Genomic DNA, 20458 nt, shown 5'->3' on the forward strand with positions numbered 1-20458 from the left:
TGCTCTGATTTCACTTTTCTTCGGTGATTAATGATTTGTTGCTTTCACCCTTTTAAACCAGCTTGTCCTTCTATTATGTTTTTGTCTTGAAAGTGAAGGACACACTGGAAAGGAATACAAAGGATAATCCTCTGTGTCTACCAAAGCTCTCATGAGAATGAACAAGGAAACGTGGTTATAAACTGGATGACATGCACACATATTTTAATTTGTCATTACAATACTTGATCTGTAATACTATGCTCTTTTCTTTACAGGTTTTACTGGGACCTAACAATGTTACTGTTGATGGTGGGGAATCTGATTATCATTCCAGTTGGTATCACTTTCTTTAAGGAAGAGAACACACCTGCTTGGATTGTGTTTAATGTTGTCTCGGACACTTTCTTCCTTGTGGATCTGGTGTTGAACTTTCGCACAGGGATTGTAGTAGAGGACAATACTGAAATTATCCTAGAACCACAGCGTATCAAGATTCGTTATCTAAAAAGTTGGTTTCTAGTGGACTTTGTATCCTCCATTCCTGTGGACTACATTTTTCTTATTGTTGAAACACGAATTGACTCAGAGGTTTATAAGACTGCCAGAGCCTTACGAATTGTACGCTTCACTAAAGTGCTCAGCTTGCTTCGACTCCTGAGACTTTCCAGGCTTATCCGTTATATTCACCAGTGGGAGGAAGTAGGTTCAAGTATTCCTATATTTGTTTCAATTTTGTTTTGCTACAATGTAGGCTTTAGGGAATTTATCCTAAAATAATACTTTGGTGTTATAGGTTTTTTTTGGTTTTATTTTAAGAAATACTAAATTGTACTGTTAAAATACTACCTTTTAGGTGACTGAATCTAGCTTTTAGATTTTCATTGTTTCCATTGCTTTTGCATAGTTGCACAGCATTAATTAAAGATATTGCCCCTTAAATTCTCTCTAATTTATGTACATGACAGTTGTTGTTTCCACCTTCATCACTATGCTTATGATTATCTTATTATCCATGTTTCTAACTCTTATATTTTACTCTTTAGATTTTCCACATGACATATGACCTGGCAAGTGCTGTGGTTCGCATTGTAAATTTAATTGGCATGATGTTACTTCTTTGCCACTGGGATGGCTGCTTGCAGTTTTTGGTACCCATGTTGCAGGAATTTCCTGATAATTGCTGGGTTTCTTTGAACCGCATGCAGGTGAGTATAATGAGCAGTTATCAGGTGGTGTTTTGGTACTTTAAAGGGTTATCCCCTGCGAATAGGGGATAACTTGCTGATTGCTTGGGATTAGTGATGAGCGAATATAATCGTTACTCGAGATTTCCCGAGCATGCTCGGGTGACCTCCGAGTATTTTTTAGTGCTCGGAGATTTAGTTTTCCTCACCTCAACTGAATGATTTACATCTCTTAGCCAGCTTGATTACATGTGGGGATTCTCTAGCAACCAGGCAACCCCCACATGTACTTATGCTGGCTACCAGATGTAAATCATTCAGCTGAGGTGAGGAAAACTAAATCTCCGAGCACTAACAAATACTCGGAGGACACCCGAGCGTGCTCGGGAAATCTCTAGTAACGAGTAGATTCGCTCATCACTACTTGGGATCCAACTACTGGGACATCGGCAATCCTGAGAATGTGGCTCTTCATCTCTGTCTTGAATGGAGTGGAAGTGTACATGCCTGGACTCCACTTCATTGATTGACAATGGGACTGCCAGAAATATCCAATTGCTGTACTCTGCTGTTTCCAGGAGACCCATTGACAGTGAATGGAACAGATGGAAAGCATGTCCACTCCATTCAAGACAGGGATTTAGAGTCCAAAACTTGGGATCATTGGGTTACAGCAGTCGGACACCTAGCGGTTAGCAAATTGTCCCCTATAACACATATGAGGAATAAAATGTTGCTTTGAAAATAACCCTTTAAAGTATTTTTTTCTGTGATTCGTAGTTTCCTTCAAAATGACTCTGATATTAAAGCTGTCACATTCTGACCTGCATTTTTATCTATGAAATAAGTAATGGAGCATATAGAAATGTAGATTTTCCACAGTATATTTACCTCTGATGTCAGTAATCACTATCATTACAATGTTTAGTTTTGGATCAAAATCATAGGAGCAGATTGCCTTCTGTATGAACACATTTTATTTAGCAGCATAGACTTAAAGGGAACCTGTCACCCCCCCCAGGGCGTTTTTAAGTAAAAGAGCCACCTTCAGCAGCACTAAGGCTGCATTCTGTGAAGGTGGCTCTTATGTTTAGCATCCCTAGGAATGCTGAAATAATGACTTTTATAAATTTGCTGCCATACCTGTATTGAGTCCGGGGGGTATGTTTTCTCCCCCTGACTCAAGCGCCTCGCAGCCGTCCATCATCCCACCGGGTACTGCCTCCTCTGTGGTGACATCACCGGCGCCTTCATGTAGCCGAGGCCCCAGATCCCACCCCGCAGTGTGTTATGATGTATTCACACCGCGGTGCTGAGAATCTGGTGCCTGCGCAGAGGAGCGGGTCACCGTGCTCCATTGAAGATAGTGCCGAAGTCTCGCGAGATTTGCGATGTCACCCTTTAATGATGATTAGCATGGGGCTTTTAAAACATTTCTAGGATATACTACAATGTTGCAAATCCTGCACTAGTAGCCCCCCAAAAAAGAAAGTAGCCAGTAGTTAGAATGGCAATTGTTTCTCATTAAGGGAGATGGATATATTATTCTGCTTACAATTATATATATTTTTTATATTATTTTCCAACTAATGCTAATTAGAAAAAAATGAAATATAGGAAAATGTGAAAAAAAAACAGTATAAATAATAAAGTGAGTCTCACCCAACTCTGCAAAAAAAAATCTGTACATTCCATGACTTGCTATGCTACAATGTACTCCTGTTTGTAAGCACTGGATCTATTTCCAGTGAGCAATCTGTCACAGAGTGACCTTATAAGCCTATCAGCCCATCTTCTCCTACTTGTCCCAGCACCCTTCATGTGTGCTTCTCACACTTGAATTGGGCTCCAGCGCAAAGCAACCAAACGTTCATGCTTATACAATGATATATAGTTCTGACGTATCCTTATCTTTGGAAGCATCCAACAATGCATCTCCGTCTAAATTGACTGCTGGGAGAATAAAGGAAGGCCTTCCTACACATTAGATTGCGGAAATTTCCAGGGTTCTTTGAAATGTATTCAACTTTCATAGGCAGCTTTAGACTATAGATTTGAAACAAATTGATATGACCGCATATTTAGCTTGTCTTCACTGGCAGGTGGCAGCAATACTTTAAACCCATTCAAATCATCACATAAGTACATCAGAAAACAATTTATTTTCTACAATTCTTTATTTCTTGATAAAAATCAAATGCCCTTAATGTATATATAATTTTGTATTCTACTAATACATTTTGTGTATTCTACAGAAATAATTCAGTGTCAATCCTAAAGTGTCCATTGCCAAAAAATGGATAACTCTTCCTACAATAGGATTTAACTATTCTCCCAGATTGCAGATGATTTTTTTTATGGGAATCCCACATAGCAGGCTCAAAAGCTGGACCTATGTAATCTACAATAGGTGTCATCTGTAAGATACAGCTGACACCTGGCCACAATTGCTGAGATTACAGGTAACAGTGATATTGGCCTTTTACCCTTTAGATCAGTGGTCCCCAACCTTTCTGACCTTAAGAGCTAAATTCAGCTCTGATAGAGGGACGTGATCCACATACAGCTCCGAGAAAGAGTTGTGAGCCACAACCAGCTCCCGCCCCCTTAGGGTATGTGCACACGATGCGCATTTGCTGCGGATCCCAGCGGATTTTTCCACTCAGAAACGCTGCAGATCCGCACTGTGATGTACAGTATAATATTATTCTATGAAAATAAAAAAAAAGCTGTGCAGATGGTGCAGAAAAATCAGTGCGGAATTGCTGCGGATTTCAAAGAAGTGCATGTCACTTCTTTTGTGCGGATCTGCACCCCTCCATATTAAAAATCCACAGTGGCAAAAACCGCAGAAAATCCGCACAAAATCCGCAGCAATTCCGCATACAAACCGCACAAAATCCGCATAAAAACCGCACAAAATCCGCATAAAAACCGCAGAAAATCCGCAGCTGCGGATTCTGCCAGGAACTGCGGATTTTGTGCAGAAAATTCTGCACTTCTTTTCTTACGTGTGCACATAGCCTTACAGTACTGGCAACCAAAGCCACCATTACAGGTATAATGATAACCAATGCTTTTCCATGGAAATTACCCCAAAGGAAGATACCAAGATCAAGGGTTTCTCACAATAGCCCCATTCAGGATTCTCCCATCAAACACTCACAACACACTGTTACATCCAGCTTGAAGCACCTCCTCTGACAGGTAGTATCATCCTGTCTTCAGGATACCATACTTAAATTTTCTCTGAACCCCTAAGACCAGATCTGCTCTTCTATGCAGGGCAACTCACAAAATTCACCATTTTGAGATGCGCTCTTTATACCTGTTTGCTGGACCTGGAGGTAATCCACCAAGCTGGCAGACAAGCACCAGCCACAATTCCTGGGCGTGAAGCTGCTGCAGTCCAGTTTAGCGCAACCTCCACCAGGGGGTGCTGGTGAGGGAAGGGAGGTTGCACACTAACAGCCTAGCAACACTGATCAGCCACACAGGTGTCACAGGTAACGAAAGAGTGGTCAGACGAGCAGAATCAGAAACTGTCAGGAGCCAGAAGTCAAAGCCACTCGAGGAACGAGGTATCAGAGACGGAAAGCAAGAGGCAGGGTTCAGAGATCAGACCGAGTCATACACTGTAAGGAAAATAACCAGATGAACACTAAGTCAGGGTTAGGGAACGGGTCTCACACAAATACAGGAAGTCAGAGGCAGAAGGATCACCAGGGTATACGGGTCAGCTGCTCTAGCCTGGAAGCATGACGCTGGCTAGCAGACTGCAGAGGACTGAAAAAGCCCAGCCAGCTCCAAAATGAGGCAGAGGGGGTTATCCCCCGCATGACCAGTTCAGAAAGAGGAAAGCATAAAACAAACTCCGGACTGGATCATGACACTGAGCCCGCAAGCCATATGTGACTGCCAAACTACTGGTTGGGGATGTCTGCCTTAGATGATTCTCTCAATGGTTATAGACATTGGAACTGATATGGAGAAGGAAGAAGAGCATAATTTTGAAGGATAATTTGTTTCTTATTAGAAAGTTAGAAGGGTTAACAGTTGATCAGCAATTTTTCATTTTTCCAACAAAATTTACAAAACCATTTTTTAGGGACTACATCACATTTAAAGTGACTTTGGGAGCCCTATATGACAGAAAATACCCAAAAGTGACACCATTCTAAAACCTGCACCCCTCAAAGTACTCAAAACCACATGTAAGAAGTTTATTAACCCTTCCAGTGCTTCACAGGTACTAAAACAATATGCAAGGAAAAAAATGAACATTTGATTTTTTTTCACAAAAATTTTACTTTAACTCTAAATTTGTAATTTTCACAAGGGTAACAGGAGAATAAGGACCCTAAAATTTGTTGGGCAGTTTCTCCTGAGCATGCCAATACCCTATATTTGGGGGAAACCTACTGTTTGGGCGCACGGTAGGTCTCGGAAGGGAAGTAGCACTGTTTGACTTTTTGAACACAAAAAGCGGATCCAATCTAGCATTTGTAGAGCCCCTGATGTGCCTAAACAGTGGAAACCCCCCACAAGTGACCGCATTTTGTAAACCAGTCCCTTATTGAATGTATCTAGATGTGTGGTGAGCTTTGAACTCCCAGGTGCTTCACAGAAAAGAAAACTACATTTAAAATTACAAAAATTTAATTGTACCCACAAAAATGTACTTTTAGCACCAAGTTTTTTATTTTCACAAGTGTAATGGGAGAAAATGGCACCCAAAATTTGTTGTGCAATTTTTCCTGAGTACACTGATACCCCATATGTGGAGGAATACTACTATTTGAGTGCACGGCAGGTCTCGGAAAGTAAGAAGCACAATTTGACTTTTTGAACGCAAAAATGTCTGGAATCGAGAGCAGATGCCATGTCGCGTTTGGAGAGGCCCTGATGTGCCTAAACAAAGTTCATTTTTAGAGAGTGTTTTGAACCCATAGGTCTCTCACAGAATTTTATAACATTGAGATGTGGAAATTTGACATTTTAGTGGTAAAAATATAATTTTTGTGTTTGCTGCAAATTTGTCAGGTACACAGGGGCTAATAGACTAGACCCCACAATGTATTGTGCAATTTCTCCCAAATGCGGTGCTGCCCCTATGATGTCATAAATTAATGTTAGGCCACATGTCAGGGCTGAGAAAGAAGGAGCGCTATATGGCTTTTGGAGCACAGATGTTGAAGAATAATTTACCAGCAACATTTGCTGAGTCCCAAAGGTGCCAGAACAGCAGAAAACCCCCAAAAGTGACCCCATTGTAGAAACTTCACCTCCCAAAAAATTAATCTACGTGTGCAGTGACTATTTTGTAATATCTAAGTTAGGCTTTTTTTCTGGAGAATTACAAATCTACCAGTCTGGTACCCATACATTGTGTTCCCATACAATGAAGAGACCCCATATATTGTAGTGTCCCCATACATTGTGCCTAGTTTGTCCTTCTGGCTATACACACCTATAAATTAAGTGCTCTCTCTCCATTATAATAATGCCAAACATGTGGCCGCTTACTGTGGTTTAGGCACAGTGGGGCTCAGAAGGAGGGGGGGCATTTGGATTTGGGAGCACAGAATTCACTAGATTTTATCTTGAGAGACTTGAGAGCCAAGTCTCTTTCCCAGTGTCTTTGTTCTACCAGTAATGTTGGAAACCCCTATATTTCTAATGACAGATGATGGACTTGAGTGGGGGCTGGTTTTGTGCAGTAAAAATAAGAGTTTTTATTGGTAACATTTTGGGGTACATTATATTCTTCGTTCGTTTCCAGAATAAGGCTGGGATCACATTCTTGTGTTCTACGCTGAGCACTTATGTCTGGGTTTCCGTGTAAGGCTGCTTTCACACATCATTTTTTTGCCGTCAGGCACAATCCAGCGAATTTTGAAAAAAGCAGATCAGGCAAAAGTTGCCGCCGGATCCGTTCATTTCTCATAGACTTGTATTAGCGATGGATGGCCTCACGTTTCATCCGTTTTTCGCCAGATCCGTCGAAAATTGTTTCTCTGGCAGCCAGAGAAAATGGACATAGTAACATTTTTTGTGTCCGTCGAAAAAATGGACAGTGACAGCATTTGCTAGAATGGAAGCCTATGGCGCCGGATCAGTCAAAAGATGGAATCTGGCGACGGATTCCAGTTTTTTAACTGAGCATTCTCCGATTAGCGTTTTCCATTCTGGTCTCTCTCTCCTCCCCAGGATCTAAAGTAGCCGGAGGTTCCGAATAGTCGGATCCGGCGAAAAAAACTGATCCGTCGCATCAGTTTTTCAAAATTTGCGACAGATCCATTTTTTGCAAAATTTGCCGGATTGAGCCTGACTGGTAAAAGCTGATGTATGAAAGTAGCCTAAGTCCCACAAACATGTGATTCAGATGAAACCCCCAACAAAACCACACACCATGATGAGGCAGATGGAGACACTTCATACTCCATTTGGCATCTCCTCTGGTGGTATCCATCTTTATAGGCGTGCACAGATCTGTGGTTGCCCACACCTGTGCACTACAAAGATGCCTAAAATGATGGGACACATCCGGAACACAGATCAATCCAAAGTGTTTTAATGTGCCTCAAAAGTGAGTGGTTCCGTCCAAGGTTTTGACTGAATCCCGGTTTTGGGGAAGTTACACGGAAACCCTATGTGAATGCTCAGCGGAGAGCACAGGATAAATGTGAGCCAAGCCTTATTCCGATTTTTGGGCGGTAGAATGAACAAATCTACAGCAGTACAAGAATAGTTCTTATTTTTGTTTTTGAGCTGTTCACCGTGCAGTATAAGGGATAAGGCGGATTTATTCTTCAGGTTGGTGCAATTACAGCAATACCATATATATATCTTTTTTTTCAGGTTTTGCTGCTATCACACAGTAAAAATGCTTTTTTTTTAATAGAAAGTAGTTTTTTTTCGTCATATTCTGAGAGCTGTAACTTTATAATTTTTTGGCGAACTGAGCTGTATGAGGGCTAATTGTTTGTGGTACGAGTTGCAAATTTTTTGGGTACCATTTTGGGGTACATAATATTTTTTGATCACTTTTTATTCAGATTTTTCAGACACAGAATGAACAAAACCAGCAGTTATGTACAGCTGACACCTGCAGGAACCACAGCTTCTCATCGGCACTATTCCCGTATTCCACTGTCACCATTTTAAAACAGCAATTAGGTAATAAGAACCCTTATTGACCGCCACTTTAATGCGTATCGGTGGTCATTAATGGATGAAATAAAATAGATATAGCTCTTAGAAGGATTGAAAAACAGAAAATAAAGTGATACCATCACAAAGGCAAAAACTGGCTGCAACTGCAAGGGGTTAATTAAAAATCTAACGCGCCAATGTATAGATCTTTCCATTATACATGATGTAATAAGCGTCTGAGCTCCCTCAAGTGACAGTTACATACAGCCAGAATTAGTCTATACAGTGGAAGCAATGCAGCGTTGGGGTCCTGGGTTCCAGTCCCACCAAGAACAATATCTGCAAGGTGTGTGTGTGTGTTGTGGGGAAGGGGTACTCCGGTTAACTCCTGCTAACTCCCACACTCAGAGTAAGATGCTCAGAGCATGATGAAGCAAATTTGCCTGTTAGTGAAACACTGACAGCTTGCATATAAGCGATCGGCCTGCAAAAAATGAAAGTCCCATAGTGGAACAAAGCAAAACAATAAATTAAAAAAATAAAATAAAAATGTATTGCACCCATAAATAAATATTTTACTGTAAAAAAAACAAAACTATAAAAGCACACATAAAAGTACATATATTTGGTATAGCCGTGTCCGGAACAATCCAACTTATAAAACTGTCCAACTAATTAACCCCTTTAGTGAACACCGTAAATAAATAAATAAAAAACAAGCGAAGAACATTGTTTTATCATACCGCCAAGCAAAAAGTGGAATAAAACGCGATCAAAAAGACATATATAAACATGGCACCAGAAACAAGCCATATACAGGTGCTTCTCACAAAATTAAAATATCATCAAAAAGTTTATTTCAGTTCTTCAATACAAAAAGTGAAACTCATATATTATATAGAGCCATTACAAACAGAGTGATCTATTTCAAGTGTTTATTTCTATTAATATTGATGATTATGGCTTACAGCCAATGAAAACCCAAAAGTCATTGTCTTAGTAAATTAGAATACTTTAAAACACCAGCTTCAAAAATGTTGATCTACTGGAAAGTATGTTCAGTAAATGCACTCAATCCTTGGTCGGGGCTCCTTTTGCATCAATTACTGCATCAATGCTGTGTGGCATGGAGGCAATCAGCCTGTGGCACTGCTGAGGTGTTATGGAAGCCCAGGTTGCTTTGATAGCAGCCTTCAGCTCTTTTGCATTGTTGGGTCTGGTGTCTCATCTTCCTCTTGACAATACCCCATAGATTCTCTATAGGGCTAAAGTCAGGTGAGTTTGCTGGCCAATCAAGCACAGTGATACTGTTGTTTTTAAACCAGGTATTGGTACTTTTGGCAGTGTGGACAGGTGCAAAGTCTTGCTGAAGAATGAAATTTCCATTTCCAAAAAACTTGTCTGCAGAGAGAAGCATGAAGTGCTCTAATATTTCCTGGTAGATGGCTGTGCTGACTTTGGTCTTGATAAAAGACAGTGGACCTACACCAGCAGATGACATGGCTCCCCAAACCATCACTGATTGTGGAAACTTCACACTAGACCTCAAGCAGCTTGGATTGTGTGCCTCTCCACTCTTCCTTCAGACTCTGGGACCTTGATTTCCAAATGAAATGCAAAATTTACTTTCATCTGAAACAACACCTTGGACCAGTGACCAACAGTCCAGTTCTTTTTCTCCTTGGCCCAGGTAAGACACTTCTGGTGTTGTTTATTGGTCACGAGTGGCTTGACACAAGGAATGCAACACTTGTAGCCCATGCCCTGGATATGTCTGTGTGTGGTGGCTCCTCAAGCAATGACTCCAGCAGCAGTCCACTCCATGTGAATCTCCCCCAAATTTTTGAATGGCCTTTTCTTAACAATCTCTTCAAGGCTGCTGTTATCCCGGTTGCTTGTGCACCTTTTTCTACCACACTTTTTCCTTCCACTCAACTTTCCATTAAAATGCTTTGATACAGCACTCTGTGGACAGCCAGCTTCTTTAGCAACAACCTTTTGTGGCTTACCGTCCATGTGGAGTGTGTCAATGACTGCCTTCTGTCAAGTCAGCAATCTTCCCCATGATTGTGGAGCCTACTGAAACAGACTAAGGGACCTTTTAAATTCTTACAAACCCTTTGCAGGTGTTTTTTGTTAATTAATTTAATTTACTGAGATAATGACTTTTGGGTTTTCATTGGCTGTAAGCCATAATCATCAACATTAACAGAAATAAATACTTGAAATAGATTACTCTGTTTGTAAAAACTCTATATAATGTATGAGTTTCATTTTTTGTATTGAAGAACTGAAATAAATTAACTTTTTGATGATATTATAGTTTTTTGAGAAGCACCTGTAACTCTCAGAATAAAGCGATGCAAAAATAAGCGGCAAAACATAAAAAAACTATATAAATATGGCATTACTGTAATCGTATTGACCCAAAGAATAAAGTTGCCTTATCAATTTTATCACACGTGGGACAGCATAAAAAAAGAAAAAAAACACAATTTCTGAATTGATGTTTTTTGTTTATTTTGCCTCCTAAAAGTCAGAATAGAAAGCAATTAAAAAATATCATGTGCCCGAAAATGGTACCAATAAAAATGTCAACTCATCCCACAAAAAAGAAGCCCCCACATGACTCTGTCGAACGAAATATGGAAAAATTATAGCACCCAAAATTTGGCAATGCAAAGGCTTATTTTTGCAAATAAATCTGATATCGTTGTAATTGCACCAACCCAAAGAATAAATTTGTCTAATTATTTATGCAGCACGAGGAATGGTGTAAAAAATAAATAAAATCAATTCTTTCCCTGCTGTTGATTTATTAATTCTGCCTCCCAAAGATTGCACTAAGGCTCAGTACACATTTATCTACGCTGAGTGCTTACACCGAGGTTTCCATGTAAATCTTTGAAATACGTGATTCAGACGGAACCCGTGGTGTCCGTCTTTTTAGACATGCATGAAAGTGTAGTCAGCCACAGTTTGGGGCATTTCGGAAAAGGACATGGCTGAACAGAGGCCAGACTGAGTCCAGAGTAACTCTGCTGTCTTATTATAGTTAATGGATCCCTAAGGGGTTTAATCTGAAATACGTCACTTAGAGATTTAGATGGAAACCTTGCAGTAAGTGCTCAGCGTCGAGCACCGGATAAATGTGATCCCAAATGTTATGTCAAATGTTCCCAACAAAAGCTTCAAAGCGATCCTCAAAAAAGCAAGTACCCACTCAGGTCCATCATATATTAACGTAAATATAGGATGTCCCCAGAAGCATGACCTGGGCATATCATACAATAAGGTACTGGTCACTGCAGCGTACTGATCACTACAGCTGCAGTTTGCAATTTTCACTCAGCAACATCCACTGCTGCTTGTTTCTGGAAAACATCCATGGAGTCAAAATCATCACTACACCTGTAGATAAATTCCCAAAGTGGTATAATTTCCAAAATGGGGTCACTTGAGGGAGGGATTCTGCTAGTCTTTCACTTAGGGGCTTTGTATATGGAGTCTGCAAACTATTTTAGGAAAATTTGGGCTCTAGGAGGCAAATAGCTCTCTGTTATACTGTACAGCCACATATGGGATATTGCAATGTTCAGTAGAAATTGTGGGACAAATTATGGCGCCATTTTTACCCACTTCTTGTGTAAGCTGGTGCTAAAACAAAATTTTGGTGGTAAAAATGTAATTAGTTTTCTTCACTACGTAGTTGTATAAAATTCTGTGACACACCCATGGTGTCAATATGATCACTGCACCCCTAGATGAATGAGTTGTTAGTTCTCCTATTAACCTTTAGAAAAATTGAAAACTTGGGGCTAAAACAACATTTTAGTGGCAAAAATGTAATTTATTCTTTCTTGACCACTCAATGGTATAAAATTCTGTGAGGCACATGTGGTGTCAATATTATCACTGCACCCCTAAATGAATTCATTGGGGGTGTAGTTTGTAAAATGGGTTCACATATGGGGGTTTCTGTTGTTCTGGTGCCTCAGAGGATCTGCCTATGTGACATGACACCCTCAAACCATTCCGGCAAAATCTGAACTCCAATATGGCATTTCTTCGCTTCTGAGCTTTGCAATGTGCTTCAAAAGAAGTTTTTTTTCCGACATATGGGGTATCAATGTACTTTGGAGAGCTTGCACAACAATTTGTGTGATGCAATTTCTCCCGTTACCCTTTTGTTAGTTTCAAGGCTCAACGTTATAAACTTCTGTGAAGCACCTGAGGGTTCAATGTGCTCATCATACATCTAAATAAGTTCTTTCATGGGTCTAATTTCCAGAATGGTGTCACTTTTGTTTTTTTCTCTGTTTAGGCACATCAAGCAGCTGTCCAAACACGGCATGGTGTTTGCTAATTGTTCCAGCAAATTTTGTATTCAAAAACTCAAATGGCGCTCTTTCCTTTCTGAACTCTGCTGTGAACCCAAACAGTGTTTTTCTCCCACATATGGGTTATAGCCATGCTCAGGAGAAATTGAGCAACAAATTTTGTCGTCCATTTTTTTCTGTTACCCTTGTGAAAATAAAAAATGCGGGTCAAAGGAAAATTTTTGTGAAGAAAAAGTTAAATGTTCTTTTTTTTTGTTACCCACATTCCACAAATTCCTGTGAAGCACCTGAAGGGTTAATAAACTTATTATGTGGTTATGTGGTTTTGAGCACCTTGAGGGGTGCAGTTCTTAGAATGTCGTCACCTTTGGGAATTTTCTGGTATATAAGCTATATATGCGGATGAACGCAGCGTCAAACCCGCAGTGTTTACTGACCGTGGAAACATACCCTTAAAGTGTTCATTGCAGTGTAATAAACTCCAAAGAAACCTGCAGAAAAGGAGCTGTGCAAGTACTTATGAGTATAGAGGGTTTATGGAGTATGGTGAGTAAGGGCTTCTGATACTGTTCTGATATTCCATGACATAAAAACAATCTTCATTCACACAAACTGAAGTGCTAAACTGTATTTATGTCACAAAACACATTTTAAGTACAGTGCAGTCTGGGTAATTTTCAGCAATTGGCGTATTTGCATATTGTAATAGAAGACTTCTTTTTGAAGTTTGCAGGAAATTCTCATTTTCATTCAGATGTCTTCAATTCAGACTGACAGTGTCTCCAAGGTTCTTTCAAAAGTCCTGCCAAATTAATTGTATTATCTGTGTGAATCTTTCACTTCTCTAGAAACATTCACTGTCTTACTGTAGACAAATCTGTCATTATTTGCTGCAGGCTTCAGTGATCAAGGAGTAACAAAATATGTTTCCTTGGTAAATTGCTAAAAAGAGAAATAGAAAAACATTGATCGGCCTCAAAGCTTAATTTAAAAATAGAGATGTAGTGGTAACCACTTCACATGAAAAGTTGTAAGCGTTTGATCAGATTTTGACATGTAACCAGATGGCAGTCATAGAATATTTGCCATCTTTTTAGGAACTTGTCAAGTACTATTTCTACTATACTGTGCAGTGTGATGGCTTTAGAGCTAGAAGCAGAAGTTTGTGTCAAAAAGGAATTTTTCAAACATAGAAAAGCAAACAGTGAAAGCATAATAAGTATAGTTAAATAATCTATATATATATATACATATAAATGTATTTATTGTGCCCTTAGCAATAGTTTTTCTCACCTGTTCTTGCAGTGGTTTTCCTTGTTCTTATTGAAATGAAGACATTTCAAATTTAGGCTATGTGCCACCTCGTTGCAGAAATGCTGCGTAAATATCCGCAGCATTTCCGCAACTCCCTGCCGCGTGTAAAACGCGTGCGGAATTCGCATGCGTTTTCCCGCAAAACACAAGCGCTTTGCAAGCGTTTTTAGCTTGCAGAATGCTTGCGTTTTCAAAGCGATTTGAAACATCGCTTGGAAAAGTGATTGACAGGTTGGTCACACTTGTCAAGCATAGCGCTTGACAAGTGTGACCAACTTTTTACTATTGATGCTGCCTATGCAGCATCAATAGTAAAAGATAGAATATTAAAAATAATAAAAAATATGGTTATTCTCACCTTCCGACAGCCCCCGATCTCCTCAGCGGCACTCCCGGTACATTCCGTTCCCAGGGATGCTTTGCGCGAAGGACCATTGTGACGTCACGGTCGCGTGACCCCGACGTCATCCCAGGTGATTCGCGCAGTGCATCCCTGGGAACGGAAGCCGCCGCATGCCAGGGGCCATCAGAAGGTAAGTATATCCCTATTTTTTATTTTAATTCTTTTTTTTACAGGGACATTGTACAGAGGGCCTGAAGGAGAGTCTCCTCTCTTCCAGACCTGGGCACCATCCGCACATGAAGCGCTTACTTTACGCATGGTGGGCATAGCCACATGCTTAAAGTGAGCATTTCAATGCAATCCTATGGCTGCAGAATCACCACGATTCCACAGAAATAATGAACATGCTGCGGATTTTACCGCTATGCTATTCTGCAGCGGGAAAATCCGCTGCATGGGCACAGCAACTGCGGAATCCCATAGGATTGCATGGGAATGCGTTTTTTAGGCGTTTTTTAGCGTTTCCGCTGCGGAAAAAAACACGGCAGAAACACATAAAAAACACAACGTGGGCACACAGCTTAAGAATGAAGCAGCAAAACCATGAAGGACCACATTTGAAAGCAGGGAGTAAAGAAACATGTTTGAGACAAATCAGAATATGTGAAGTATGTGTTAAACCTTAGGTTCCTCCAAATATCTCCCCCAGTCATTTTCTCAAATAGTTTTTAAGAAGTTGTCCACTACTTTTACCTTGATGACCTATCCTCAAGATAGGACATCAATGTCTGATTGGCCTGGGTCCAGCACTCGGCACCCCCGCCGATCAGCTGTTATCAGTGTCAGCCAGAACTACTTACCGTATTTTTCAGACTATAAGACGCACCGGACGATAAGACACACCCCAAATTTTCAGAATAAAAATAAGGGAAAAAAAAAATGTTTCAAATGGGGGTACGTCTTACAGTCCGAATTCAGCTTACCAGTGAAGGGATCGCCACAGGTGGAGAAGTGGTCACAGGGGCCATTCGGTGGTCCAGGCCTCCAGGAAATCCCATCCCAGGCTGGTGCTCTGTGCTTGGGCAGGGGTGGAGGCTCTGTGCTCCAGGGCAGGGGCTGTGCTCCGCTCCAGAACAGTGGCTGGGCTCCGGGGCACAGGCTGGGCTCTGGGGCACAAGCTGTGCTGCGGGCAGTGGCTGGGCTCTGGGGCACAAGCTGTACTGCGGGCAGTGGCTGGGCTCTGGGGCACAGGCTGTGCTGCGGGGCTGTGGCAGTGGCTCTCTGGGCTCAGTGGGGGCTCCGACGGCATTTCTTCAAAGCCCGGAGGCCCCCCGCTCATCCGGCATGTTGCGGTGGCCTCCGAGAACATGGGCGCCAGGAAAATGGCCGCCGGGCTGGCGCACGCTCAGATTCAGATCTTGTTGCCGAGATCTCGCCCCGAGATCTCGGGAGACGAGATCTCATTGACAAGATTTGAATCTGAGCGTGCGCCGGCCCGGCGGCCATTTTCCTGTCGCCTATGTTCTCGGAGGCCACCGCAACATGCCGGATGAGCGGGGGGGCCACCGGGCTTTGAAGAAATGCCGTCGGAGCCCCCACTGAGCCCAGAGAGCCGCTGCCACAGCCCCACAGCACAGCCCCTGCCCGCAGCACAGTCCCTGCCCACAGCACAGCCACAGCTGCACCAGCATGGGAAGGGAGGCTGCATCGGGACCGCCGCCGTTGCCGCTGTCGCATAATTTGTAAGTATATTCCAACTACAAGACGCACCCCCATTTCCCCTTACATTTTTTGGGAAAAAAGTGCGTCTTGTAGTCCGAAAAATACGGTACTTGCGAAGCCTGGTCATCTACTTGTAATGGCCGCTGCGGGGTACTTCACATCCGACTCCTATTCAATTCAATATTAGGCGGATGTGCAGTAACATGCCCCGGCCACTGCAAGTAGACGGCCAAGCTCTGCAAGTAAGTTCTTCCGGCACCAATAACAGCTGATCGGCAGGGGTGCCGAGGGCCGGACCCTGGATGATCAGACAAAGATGCCCTATCCTGTGGATAGGGCATTAATGTAAAAGTAGTGGACAACCTTTTTGAGCAGCTTCATCAGGTAGTCACCTAGAATGGCTTCCAGTGAACACATATGCTTTGTGAAGAGCTCATTTGTGAAATATCTGGCCTTTAGAAAGTGTTTGCAATCATTAGGTGTGTTTTACAGAGGTAGTGTTGGTACAAAGCTACATATAGTTCTGAACCCTATTACACAACTGTTCCAAGCCAGAATATAGTAAAAATCACTCAACTAAGTATTGAGAAAAAAATAGTCCATAATTACATTAACACATGAAGGGCAGTCCATCTGTAAAAATGCTAGAACATGAAAGCATCCTCCAGGGTAGTCGTAAAACCATCAATTGTTATGATGAAACTGGCTCCCATAAGGACTGCTCTAGGAAAAGAAACCGCACATTAGCTGCACCTCAGAAAACAGCCCTCATAAATAATGTTTCCAGACATTAAATAGCAGACACATCACATTTCAAGTTCAACTGTCCAGAGGAGACTGCGAGAATGAGGCCTTTATGATCGAAATGCCACAAAGAAGCCACTTATGAGGAGCCCAAACAAGAAGAAGAGACTTGATTGGGTCAAGCTACACAAGGAATTAGATCAGTGGAGTTATGTAGTGTCTTATGAGTCAACATTTTATATTTGTGGTACAAACCACCATGTCTTTGTGAGACACAAAAACAGGGCTGCCACCAGGAATTTCAGGGCCCCATACTGGCAAAATTTTTGGGCCCCTGTGAGACTCCGCCCAGGCTCAACCCCTGCTCCACCTGCACCCCAGCTCTGCTTCCACCCCTCGAACTTTCCACAGTCCCAACGCCCAGTCTTGGAAAAACTTCACTTCTGCACCATGTCCTCACCAATCACACATTAACAGTTCCCATATAACACCATATAACATACATACCAGCAGCTTTTGTTTTGGCAAAAAGATTTTTTAAACCGCCACCACGACAAGGTAGACTCTTTTGGCAGGGCCCTACTGTACACTAACCTATTAAAAATTTCTTAGAATACCCAATACTCTTAGGTATATTTTTAATTTATTTTTCTTTAAGGGAATGTGTCACATACATTTTTTAAAATAACTAATAATACCACATGCAAGGGACAAACGCCAACACACCATGACCAGATCACATATTACCACCACATAGTGACCAAATAATACCACATACAAAGAACAAATATCACTACACCATGACCAGACCACATATTACTACCACATAGTGAGCGAATACTACAATACTAATCATTATTAAAAAAAATACTAATACTAAGTGCAATTATACACAGGAGCTCTGTATATAGTGTCAATGTACAGATAATACAGTGATCACCGGTGACATTATACACACGTTTTTCTATGTAGCTGTGTAAGGGCTTCATTTGTGTGAGGCAAAAACCTGTTAATGTGTGATTGGTGAGTACATGGTGCAGAAGTGGAGTTTTTCCAAGAGTGGGCTGTGAGACAGTGGAAAGATTAAGGGGTGGAGGCAGAGCTGGGGTGGGGCTTGGGCGGAGTCTCAAGAGGGCCTGATAATTTTGCTGATGTGGGGCCCTGTAATCCTGGTGGTAGCCCTAGTTCATTGCAAGCTTGGGGTTGCATTTCAGCAAACAGAGCTAGGAATTTAGTTAAAATTAATGGTATTCTCAATGTTGAGAAATACAGGCAGATAATTATCCATTATGCAATACCATCAGGGAGACATTTGATTAGATCCAGATTTATTCTGCAGCAGAACAATGACCCCAAACAAGCAGCCAATGTCATTAAGAACTATCTTCAGCGTAAAGAGGCAAAAGTCTTGCATATATGGAAGACTACAAATTTAAGCTAACATACAGTAGTTCTACCCACTATGTATACTAAAATAAACGTGGTATGTTTGCTTAATTGTAAATGTCAGCAAACTGTGAAATTATCTCTTTACGTTGAATACCATTCAAACATAACATAGCCAACACTTACACAGTAAAAGCAGGTGGTTTAAATGTGATGGCTGATCATAAACTTGCAATTGACAGATTCAGGAGAGGAAGTGAGTTCTGTTAAAATAATTTTTTTACTGTTTCAAAAATCCTGTCCCCAGGCACAAAACAAACTATGCTTTACTCCCCATCCTGGTTCCAGCCCCTATAGTCATGGCCGAAAATGTTGGCACCCTTGAAATTATTCCAGAAAATGATTGCAATTACACATGTTTTGTTATACACATGTTTATTTCCTTTGTGTGTGTTGGAACAACACAAAAAAACACTGAAACAAAGGCAAATTGGACATAATTTCACACAAAATCCCCAAATTGTTGGTACTTTGTTTCAAGCATGTGATGCTCGTTCAAACTCACATGTGGCAAGTAACAGGTGTGTGCAATATGAAAATCACATCTGAAACCAAATAAAAAAAGGAATAATTTGACTCAATCTTTGCATTGTGTGTCTGTGTGTGCCACACTATGCATTGTTGAAACAAATTGTTGAAAAATATCAACATTTTCAAGGTTACAAGTCCATCTCCAGAGATCTTGATGTTCCTTTGTCCACGATATGCCACATAATCAAGAAGTTTACAACCAATGGCACTGTAGCTAATCTCCCTGGATGTGGACGACAGAGAAAAATTGATGAAAGGTTGCGATGCAGGACAGTCCGGATTGTGGATAAGCAGCCTCAATTAAGTTCCCAAGAAATTCAAGCTGTCCTGCATGCTCAGGTTGCATCAGTTTCAGTTCGAACTATCCGTCAGCATTTGAATGAAATGAATCGCTATGGCAGGTGACCCAGGATGACTCCACTGCTGACAAAGAGACATAAAAATTCTACACTGCAGTTTGCCAAAATGTTCTTGAGTAAGCCAAAATCCTTCTGGGAAAGTGTCTTGTGGACAGATGAGACCAAGATACAGCTTTTTGGTAAATCATATCATTCTACTATTTAGCGAAAACGGAATGAGGCCTACAAAGAAAAGAACACAGTACCTACAGTCATATATGGTGTAGGTTCAAAGATGTTTTGAGGTTGCTCTGCTGCCTCTAGCAGTGGTTGTCTTGACTGTGTGTAAGGCATCATGAAATCTGAAGATTACACAGGTCAACAAAAAACATTTTTTTTTCTGGTGTCCAAAATATTTTAATGAATTTGGGGTATTTTTGGGGTGCTGATTCTGAATATGTCATCAGTTTTGCCAGATTGGCTCAAGTTTTTGAGATTTTTGGTTTCTTATTTATAGCACTTGTTGGTAAATGCGACGCATCATTTCATTAATTTCTTTGGATTAGTACTTGAACTGAGCAGTTCTCAATATAGTTTTGTGTTTATTAGTGTTCTAAAAGTTTGTTCATAGCTTGATTTTTGCACTAACTTTATGTTGTTGTCTGTTTTCCAGTGAAAAGCATGAACTCATCAAGAAGAAGTTGTCTTAACGATCCAGACTCATTCTGTTACATTTGTGGTGAATACACACTGCCAAAACATAGAAGAAACATAACAGACTTCGTAAAAAAAGTGTATTTTGCCTATTTTGGGGTTATGCTTGGGGACCAAGACAAGTTTTAGGCACCACACATAGTGTGCAAAGCATGTATCGAATTATTACGAAAATGGAGCAAAGGACAAAGAAAAAGCTTCAAATTTGGTGTTCCAATGGTGTGGAGAGAGCCAAAAAATCATCATGATGACTGTTATTTCTGTGCAGTGCAAGTGCAAGGATTCAATAAGCATAAGAAACGAAAATGGGAGTAACATGGAATCTGCAAGAAGGCCTGTCCCTCATTGTGAAGATGTGCCTGTACCTGTGTTTACCATAAATAACAGTCATCATGATGATTTTTTGGCTCTCTCCACACCATTGGAACACCAAATTTGAAGCTTTTTCTTTGTCCTTTGCTCCATTTTCGTAATAATTCGATACATACTTTGCACACTATGTGTGGTGCCCAAAACTTGTCTTGGTCCCCAAGCATAACCCCAAAATAGGCAAAATACACTTTTTTTACTAAGTCTGTTATGTTTCTTCTATGTTTTGGCAGTGTGTATTCACCACAAATGTAACAGAATGAGTCTGGATCGTTA

General features: G+C 41.1%; 1 protein-coding gene across 1 annotated transcript in view; it reads left to right on the forward strand.

Annotated features, from left to right (window-relative positions):
* Window positions 1-20458, forward strand: part of HCN4 (hyperpolarization activated cyclic nucleotide gated potassium channel 4) — a 433381-nt gene that overhangs the window by 288561 nt on the left and 124362 nt on the right. Inside the window, exons 2-3 of the mRNA XM_077264133.1 lie at window positions 258-681; window positions 1026-1187. Coding sequence (XP_077120248.1) covers window positions 258-681; window positions 1026-1187 — 586 coding nt within the window. The remainder of the gene's footprint in view (window positions 1-257; window positions 682-1025; window positions 1188-20458) is intronic.

This window comes from Ranitomeya variabilis, chromosome 5, assembly GCF_051348905.1.
Source record: "Ranitomeya variabilis isolate aRanVar5 chromosome 5, aRanVar5.hap1, whole genome shotgun sequence".
NCBI classification, from domain to species: Eukaryota; Metazoa; Chordata; class Amphibia; order Anura; family Dendrobatidae; genus Ranitomeya; species Ranitomeya variabilis.